General features: G+C 31.7%; 1 protein-coding gene across 1 annotated transcript; it reads left to right on the top strand.

Annotated features, from left to right (window-relative positions):
* The first annotated feature begins 7,727 nt into the window (after window positions 1-7,727).
* LOC109340164 (UDP-glycosyltransferase 708D1-like) lies at window positions 7,728-9,134 on the top strand. The gene has a single exon (XM_019577753.1). It carries the CDS (start codon window positions 7,728-7,730, stop codon window positions 9,132-9,134), a length of 1,407 nt encoding a protein of 468 aa, XP_019433298.1.
* Window positions 9,135-9,988: the final 854 nt, after the last annotated feature.

The following is a 9,988-nucleotide window of genomic DNA, read 5'->3' as shown; positions in this document are numbered from 1 at the left end:
GGAGCTTGCCTTAAGCCATAGAGAGCTTTCTTTAATTTGTAGACATAAGAAGGATGTTTGTAATCTTCAAAAACAGGAGGTTGTTCAACAAACACTTCTTCTTGAATGTAGCCATTGAGGAAAGCACTCTTTACATCCATTTGATATAATTGAAAATTCAAAGAGCAAGCATATGCAAGTAATAGCCTAATAGCTTCAAGTCTAGCAACCGGAGTAAAAGTTTCATCAAAATCGATACCTTCTTCCTGGTTGTATCCATGGACTACTAATCTAGCTTTATTTCTAACTATTATACCATTTTCATCAGATTTATTTCTAAATATCCACCGAGTTCCAATAACATGCCTATTTTTAGGTCCAGGAACAAGTTCCCAAACTTCGTTTATCTCAAACTGGTTTAATTCTTCCTGCATAGCAAGAATCCAGTGTTCATCCTCAATTGCTTCATCAATCTTATAGGGTTCGATTTGATAGACGAAGGCCATGTAAAGATAAGCTTTATTGAGCATTCTTCGGGTTAGGATACCCGTATTTAATTCAGTAACAATATTGTCAATTGGATGGTATCAATGAGTTCTCCATCTTTTGGTAAATCTGAATGAGTATGCTTCTCTTGAGATTGTAGGTTATCATTCATTTTCAATTGCTCAGTATTAGTTGTAAATTCAATAATAGAAATTTCATTTGAAGAAGAACTTGGCAGTTCCTCCTCATCAAGAGTTATAACATCTTTTATCTCAGCATTTGTTTCATCGAGATACATGAACGAATTCTTCCATGGCTTGTGTTCTTTTATTTAAAATTATGTAAGCTTTACTCGTAAGAGAGTAGCCTAGGAAGATCCCTTCATCTGCTTTTGCATCAAATTTGCCCAAGTTATCCTTTCCATTATTTAAGACAAAACATTTACAACCAAATACATGCAAGTGAGAAATGTTTGGTTTTCTACCTTTAAAGAGTTCATAGGGGGTTTTCTTGAGAATAGGTCTTATGACAACTCGTTTCGAAACATAACAAGCAGTACTTACTGCATCTTCCCAAAAATATTTTGGGAGGTTAGTTTCGTTCAACATTGTTCTAGCCAGTTCTTCTAAAGACCTATTATTTCTCTCTACAACGCCATTTTGTTGTGGTGTTCTAGGAGCAGAAAAGTTGTGATTGATACCATGATCATCACAAAATTCTTCAAAAGAAGAGTTTTGAAATTCTCCCCCATGATCACATCTTATAGCAGCGATTTTAAGTGATTTTTCATTTTTTACTCTTTTAGCATAAATGCTAAAGGCTTTGAATGCCTCATTCTTATGCACTAAGAATAGAGTCCAAGTGTATCTTGAAAAATCATCTACTATAATGAGGGCATAGTAGTTACCACCATAACTTTTTGTCCTTGAGGGACCAAACAAGTCCATATGTAGTAGCTGTAATGGTCTATCAGAAGAAACCATATGTTTTGGTTTGAAAGAAGTTTTTGTTTGTTTACTCATTTGACAAGCACTACATAGTTTGTCTTTAACAAACTTCATTTTGGGTAAACCAATAACTAAGTCTTTCTTTATAAGTTTGTTCAAATGGTCCATGTGAATATGAGGAATTCTCCTATGCCATAACCATGCATCATGATTATCGTTTGCAACTAAAAATGTTATTGGTAAAGAAGAATTCATATCATCATATATATATATATATATATATATATATATATATTGTTTATTCTCTTACCAACTAGTTTAGAGTGTCGAGGATTCTTACTTTCTATGATGCTCTTATCTGGGTAGAATGCCACATGGAAGCCTTTGTCACATAGTTGACTTATGCTAAGAAGATTGTGCTTGAGTCCTTCAACATATAACATACCTTCTATAGTAGTTGAGGGAGGCTTGCCCATTCTACTAACTCCAAGAATTCTTCCTTTGTTATTGTCACCATATGTGACATATCCTTTGTCCCTTGGAGTAAGGACAGAGAATTTTGATCTGTCGCCCATCATGTGTTTTGAGCAGCCGCTATCCAAATACCATAGGTTGCAGAGGCTCCTAAATTTTCCTGCAAAACATGTTAAGTTATATTAGGTACCCAATTTTCTTTGGATCCTATATGGTTAGCACCTATCTCAACCCATTTAAAATGACCAAGGGGTACACCATATTTTCTAATTTTACAAATGTTTGGTGTATGCCCATGATGATTACAATATGTGCATGTGGGTTGATGATAATGTATCCTAGTTTTATCATTATTACGTTTATGAGTAAGGATACTTCCTTTGTGAAAGTTTATCTTAATTCGGACACTTGGTTTATTAGAGACGTGGCCTATAAAATATCCAAGACCTCCTCGGTCTGTTGAGTGTCGTTGATCTTTGATGATTCTATTTCAACTTTTACTGCTCTTACTTAATTTATGAAGTTCAATATTTAATGATGTAACTTTGTTTTCAAGAGCAATACAATTTTGACACGAAGATGATGAAGGTTTGTTTCTAATTGAGTCTAACTCAGTTTTCTGTTTTAAAAACATTTTTGTGAGTTTGATGTATTCTTCATGCAGATCATTGAATGCATTTTGTAATTCGGAAGAATATAGTTTTGATTCATTCACCTCTTCATCATCGGAGTGATGAGATGCCATCAAGGAGACATGTGTTTGTTCCTTATTTTCTGGTTTAGAGGAAGAACGGGTATCGTTGTCTTCCCAAGCTATATATGCTCTTCTCCCGGTCTTTACTTCATTATTTCCCTTGAATGAATTCTTTTTCAAATTTAGGCAATCCATCTTCATGTGACCAGTCTTGCCACATTCGAAGCATGTAAAAGTCTGGTTTGAAGTAGAGGCATCATTGTTCTTGGTGAACTTTCTTATTTGTCTAGTTCTACCACCTTTATTTCTTTTGAGGAATTTGTTGAACTATATTTCTTCACAAGAAGACTCATGTCTTCTATCTCTTCTTTATCAGATTCATCCTCTGATGACTCATATTTGTCAACTTTTGCTTTTAGAGAAATATTCTTCTTTTTCTTCTCATGTTCTTCATGTTGATGTAGTTGGTTGAGTTCTAACTCGTGTTCCTGCAATTTTCCAAATAATGCAGCCAAAGACATTTTCGATAAACTCTTCTTTTCAGAAATGGTTGTTACCTTTGGTTCCCATGTTCTGGTAAGTGATCTTAAAACTTTCAAGTTCAAGTCACTGTTAGATAATACCTTACCAAGAGCATGAAGATGATTTGTAAGATGGGTGAATCTCTTTTGAAGATCCAGTATCTTCTCTCCAGGTTTCATTCTAAACATCTCATATTCTTGGGAGAGAATGTTTACCCTTGACATTTTTACTTCCTCCGTCCCTTCATGTGTGGTTTCTAAAGTATCCCACATTTCCTTGGCGGATTTACAGTTGGATACTCTGAAAAACTCATCAATTCCAAGAGCCGAGGTAAGGATGTTCTTTGCCTTTAGGTCATATTGCACTTTCTTCGTGTCTTCATCATTCCAAGAGGATTTAGGCTTTATTTCCCTTATATTGTTTATAACTGTGAAGGGTTCATAGGGTCCTTCTTGAATTGCGTTCCATATGTCCAAGTCTTGGGATTCTATGAATATCCTCATTTTGATTTTCCAGAAATCATAGCATTCTCCAACGAAACTTAGAGGGCGGCTTATGTTGGAGCCTTCTCCTAGGAATGATCTTGCGGCCATCTTTGATGTAGGCTCAATTTTGAGAATAACTTACTCAAAAAAAGCTCTGGGGCCAATTGTAAGACTGAGATTGCAACTAAGAGGATGGCTGAATTAGTTGGCTAGAAATTATGACCACTTTTTCTGCAAAATGAAGAGTTAAAATGCAGCGGATAATATTGCAGGAAATAATCAAGAATAAATCAAAGATGTAAGGGAGAATAGAGTACATAAGGATTTTATACTAGTTCACATTCTTGTCCACCAAAGACTACGTCCAGTACTCTTGCAGCACAAGAGATTTTCCACTGAATATTATGAGTTGTAATTACAATATATCACATCGAGATCTCTATGTACCTTACACACTCAATAATACTTTTACCCTTGAAAAACATCTTTCCAAGTAACTCTATCCCTTTCTATTCACACCTCGTGAAAGAAAGTTATTACAATGAATGAAGAATTTGAATGATGACTTTGGATTGCCTTTACAAGTATGAAATATAATAACACTTGCAATCCAATCAACTCTTTTGTATACTTAGTAATAATGCTCTTTAAGTTTATAAAACTTTGAAACACTTTACTTCAAGCAACTCTAAAAACGACTTTGAAAATTTGAGTGCAAGTTGCTTAGAAGTGCAGAAAATTATTTCATAAAAGTGTAGGAAAGTTGTGAGAAAAGAATGAAAGAGTTATGAAAGAGTTGTTCAAAGAGTTGTTTTCCTTGTGAGTTCTAATGCCTTTAAATAGGCTTTCCAATCAGTCATTCTGCCTTTATGAAAGAGTAGAAATTGTTTAGAATGAAAGCATTTCATTTGGAATGAAGGCATTTCGTTTTGAATGAAGGCATTTCGTTTGGAATGAACGCATTTCGTTTGGGATGAAAACTCTTGAGTTTCAAATCTAAAAAACTGATGTAACAGCTCTCAGTAACCGATTACAGCATTGAGTAATCGATTACTCAAATGTTCTGTCCAACCGTGAATTAAAATTCACTTAGAGTAATCAGTTACTCAAATTTGAGTAATTGGTTACTCCAATTCAAATATTATTGGATAACTGATTCTCACTCAGGTAACCTGTTACTCAAATTTCAGTAACCTGTTACACAGTATTTTGAAAAATGTTTTCATTTGAAACTTAAAGTGTTTCAATTGCTTTTAAAATATTTTGAGTATTACTACTTTAGTATATTAAAGAGTATAGGATAGAAGTACATATTTAAACTTAGACTAATTTTCTTGAAGCTTTAATCTTCTTGGTCTTCATAAGTAATCTTTCTTTTCTTCTTTCTGGTGATGTTGGTGTCTTCATCAAAACTTTGCCAAGATCAAAAACAAAGATCTTCTTCACATATATATGGTTAGTACAACAACAAAAATTACATGATCAATATATCATATATTATTTATATATTTGTTTTAAGAGCATATGATAATTAAGGTAAAATCAAATAACAAACATTATTGTTAAAAAAATATGATGATAGATAACCATTAACAAGTTATGATTGTTTTTATTTATCAAAAAAAGTTAATCATGGAAGATGCAGCGGGTACTAATCTTTTGTGTTGTTTTATATTTGGAGTTTTTCATGCTTTTATTCGGTCCTTGGTTTTGATCACACTGAAACCCTAGACATTCACGTGGACCATATAGAAATCACATATCTCAAATGGTGTCTTACTCTATATTCCAAGTCAATTAGAATGCTTCATTTTATTACTCTTTACTTTAAATTTTTATTCGATCAACATGTTAATATATGATTGACTTGGACAGAGAATGAGACACCATTGGTGACATGTAATCTCCATCTCATTCTACTCTGAAACCACTGTTGATATGTTAGCTTTAAGTTAAGTTTCAAAAAGAAATTATATTTTAAATTTTAAGTTAAGAGATTTATATAATATTTTTATGATTATGGATTGATAACGTAAATTAGTAATAATTTATAAATAAACTTCTTGTTTATTTAAAACTAAAAAAATGAATTTTCCTTTTAACATGTAGTAGTTCTTTAATTTAGTGGTTTCCAATGGAGCCTTATCAGGTAAAACTTACTAAGATAATTGTTTTTAGTAGGAAACGAATATTAGGGTACATTAAAATAAGGTTTTATATGTATCTTCTATAACGGATCAAATAAAATGTCTTGTAATTGTGTGGCGAAGATTGGTTATTTGTAGAAAAATATATGTCTTGTAATTAGTTCATTAATATAGCCATGTTGGGTTAGTTCAATTGTAGGTTAGCTTCCAAATATTTGTGCAAGACTAACGGCCAAATATCCAACCTTGATTAAAAAACGGATTATGTATATTAAAATATACGTTTAATTGACATTTATATTTTTTAGGAATATTTCTTGTCATTTATAAGAATAATTCGAAATTATAATTGTTTGTAATGCATATTCCTAGAAATATGAGATGTAATTATCAAAATACTTATATTCTAAAATTATTATTTTATTTACTATTGTAGTTATACAGGTAAGAAGTAAGAATAACAGTTTTTGATGTGATATAACTAAGACAACAAGTTTGCCTTAAATAATTGTTGAATACAACTATAGAATTAAAAAATTGTTATTTAATTATTTATATAGTACCTATTTAGATAGGAAATATCCTTTAGTTACTTATTGTAACCTTTAGTAGATAATGAAAGATATTAGAAGAACGAATATAAGATCTCTAATAATTTAAGAATAGAATTTGATAAAACAGATACTTTTACATAAATAAAAATTAAGTATTATTCCTTCACCACTATGTAGGTTGACGCTACATATATATTATATAAATACTAGTATGGTGACAGACATTTTGTGTCTGCCGACCCAATATATTTTATATTAATTCTTATATCTACAAAAAAATATTAATCTTACGAAATATTTATATTAATTCTACTAAATATTTATATTAATTCTTATATCTACAAAAAATGACATTTATCACAAGATAGTATTTTATTGATTAATGATTAGTTTACAAGTAATATGTGTTACTCTTTTATGGGTAGGCACATTAATAAGAAGATTTAATAAGAGGATATATCATTACTCTTAAAGACAAATATATTTTATATTTCTTGTGCTTTTAATTTTGACTAAAGTTTAACTAAATTTAAATATTTAATATATTATCAAAATTTTATAAATTATTTGTATATATATATCTCTATACAATTCTTTATGATTTATCATCTCTTATATCATCTTCACATCTTGGACAGCATGGTGCATATTTAAAATAGGATTTGGTAGGTTAGAGACATCCACCTATATATATATATATATATATATATGAATTTAGATCCTCTCCAAATATAAATCTAATTTCAGTCATTTTCATAGAATATCATTTGTTTATTTTTTTACGTCGGTACATGTAATATCTATGTATTATTAATGTAAAAAAAATTATATACAATTAAGATAACATTTATTATTCATAAAAAATGAATGACAATAAAACATGAATGATGGATAATACAATAACTATATAAAACTCATATATTATATTAAAGGGTATACATATTTTTCTATTTGATTGAAGGCCAAACAACCAATATTTCTCTTTATATTCATACCTTCACATTTGCTTATTTTTCTCCCTTCTCGTGTCATTTTATTAATCAAAACACAAGTAATATTTATTAGAAGAAGTTGATAAACTTATTTTTAATATGGTTGCTTGAGTTCATAAAAAAATAAATTCATATCTCTATAAAATAATTTTTTTTTATAAATGCTTTTATTTTAGAGATTTACCCTTCTTAAGTTCTTATTCATTTTTAAGACTTAACTCACCTAAATAGCTACACTTATGTTTATAAATATAAAAAAACAAAGAAGTCCATCAAATTTTGCAACTATAAATTAGGTCTTCAGCTCTTCTTATTCTTACTCTGAATTAACTCCACAACTCATTATTAATCAAAACACAAGTAATATTTGTTAGAAGAAGTTGATAAAATTATTTTTAATAAGATTGTTTGAGTTCATAAAAAATAAATTGGCATAAGCTATAAGCTATGACTATGTCAGATGATAATGGTGTGGTTAATCATGTGGCTATGTTGCCAAGTGCAGGAATGGGTCATCTAACACCATTCCTTAGGCTAGCTACCTTTTTTCTTAGCCACAATATCAAAGTTACTCTTATAACTCCTCACCCCACTCACACTCCCTCTGAGTCGCAACTCCTGTCTCGTTTTCAATCTTCTTTCCCCCAAGTAAACCAAATCAACTTCAACGTTGAATCTTCTCTTTCTACTCAAAGTCCTAACTCACACATAGCTATCCCTTATTTCCAAATGATTGATGATATTCGCACCTTTGCAGCTAAAGCTTTATCTCATTTACTCTCTTCACTTTCACCCCCTCTCTCTTTCTTTGTCTCTGACTACTTCATGCTTTCTTCAGTTCTTTCTATCACTCAATCCATCTCTCTCCCCAACTATGTCTTGTTCACTTCATCTGCCTCTTTCTTCGCATTGTTTTCTTACTTCTCTACTCTTCCATCATCCTTATCTGAACATGAAACTGTTGAAATCCAAGGGATCCCACCTATACCCATATCATCAATCTCTCCCTATCTTCTCGTCCCTAACAGTATCTTCAAAAAGGTTTTCATTTTCATTGAAGATAGTTCTCAGATCACAAAATTCGATGGATTTTTCATCAACACATTTGAAGCACTTGAGCAGCAGCTACTAGAGGCTGTTAATGCTAGCAAAGTGTTACCTGGAATGCCTCCATTATTACCTTTTGGTCCTTTTGTGCCTTGTGAGTTTGAGAAGGAAGGAGATCAATGGAGAAAACCATTGAAGTGGCTTGATGATCAGCCAAGAGGGTCTGTGGTGTTTGCTAACTTTGGAAGTACCACAGAGTTTGGATGGGACCAAATACGGGAGATAGCAGATGGGTTAGTGAGAAGTGGGATCAGGTTTTTGTTGGTGGTGAAGGATAAGAAATACTTCAACGAAGATGATAAAAAAGAAGAAGCTGGGTTACAAGAGGTGTTAGGGTATGAGTTGGTGGATAGGATAAGAGATAAAGGGTTGGTGATGAAAGAGTGGGTTTACCAAAGTGGTATTCTAAGTCATGAAGCTATTGGAGGGTTTTTAAGTCATTGTGGGTGGAACTCAATTGTAGAGGCAGCTTGGAATGGTGTACCAATTTTTGGGTTGCCTCAACGAGGGGTTCAAAAGATGAATGCTGAAGTGGTGGAGAGGAGTGGGTGGGGGACTTGGAACAAAAATTGGGGTTGGATTGGTGAATGTTTAGTTAAAGGAGAGGAAATTGGAGATGCCATAAAGGTGTTTATGAACAAGGAATCTTTTAAAATTAAGGCATCTAAAATTAAAGTTGCAGCAAGGAAGGCTAGGAGTGTTGGTGGGGATTGTGAGGTTACACTTCATAAACTATTCAAGAAGTAGAAAAAGTATGCATGTTGTTAAGTACAATTCACTATTGTTTATAAATTTGGTGGTTTGCAATAATTGCTATGATTGTGATACTCTGAAAAGTGCCATGTTGTTGCAATTATTGGAATGAGTGTAATGGTCTCACACTAGTCTTACACCACTCAAAATAAATGTTTATATATCACTCAAAATAATAAAGATCGATGTTGTCTTTTGTGTCCGTATTTCACTATTTCTTCCTCGGTAACCAATTAGCCTTGTATTTTTTTACTATTTGCATTAACGTGACAAATTTCATACGAGTAAAAAAGTAATAAAGATGATGAAGTGATGACGGGGCTGAGCTGTTGACGCACACAGTGGTGGAAGATATGACCCAAACATCTTCTCTCTCAAGCAATTCAATCAACAATTGTATAAATAATATTTAATAAACAATTCATCAAGCATGCAAATTATCTCAAATAAAATATAAGCATTTTCATGTTAGCACCTAAGATAGTTACATGAGAAAGTTCAACAATAACAATACAATTAACTAACTCATGAAAGTATGTTACTCTATGACTCTAATTCTTAAGTATTATTTAAGACCCCAATATTACATTCTAATATCATTATGTTTAATGTTTTTCCTCATTTTGAGCTTCTTGATCTTGAAACAAACTAGCTCTCTCATCAAAGTCTCCTACCTAGGAATCTTTTTCTTGTCACATGCCATCAACTTTGATTCTGTAACACTACAAATTTTACGATTTTGAATTATAAGATTTCATTAATATTGTTATTAATTTTATTTTCGAAAATGAATTTTTGGGAATTTTCGATAAAGAATTAGACGAAACTCTAGTTGAGTTTTAGCCTTG

Source organism: Lupinus angustifolius, unplaced genomic scaffold, assembly GCF_001865875.1.
Source record: "Lupinus angustifolius cultivar Tanjil unplaced genomic scaffold, LupAngTanjil_v1.0 Scaffold_145_51, whole genome shotgun sequence".
Classification (NCBI taxonomy): domain Eukaryota; kingdom Viridiplantae; phylum Streptophyta; class Magnoliopsida; order Fabales; family Fabaceae; genus Lupinus; species Lupinus angustifolius.
Note: the sequence above shows the minus strand (reverse complement) of the source record. Positions and strands in the feature narration are given on the sequence as shown.

Coding starts and splice junctions, on each gene's coding strand:
- LOC109340164 (XM_019577753.1), top strand. CDS start 7,728: ATGACTATGTCAGATGATAATGGTGTGGTTAATCATGTGGCTATGTTG.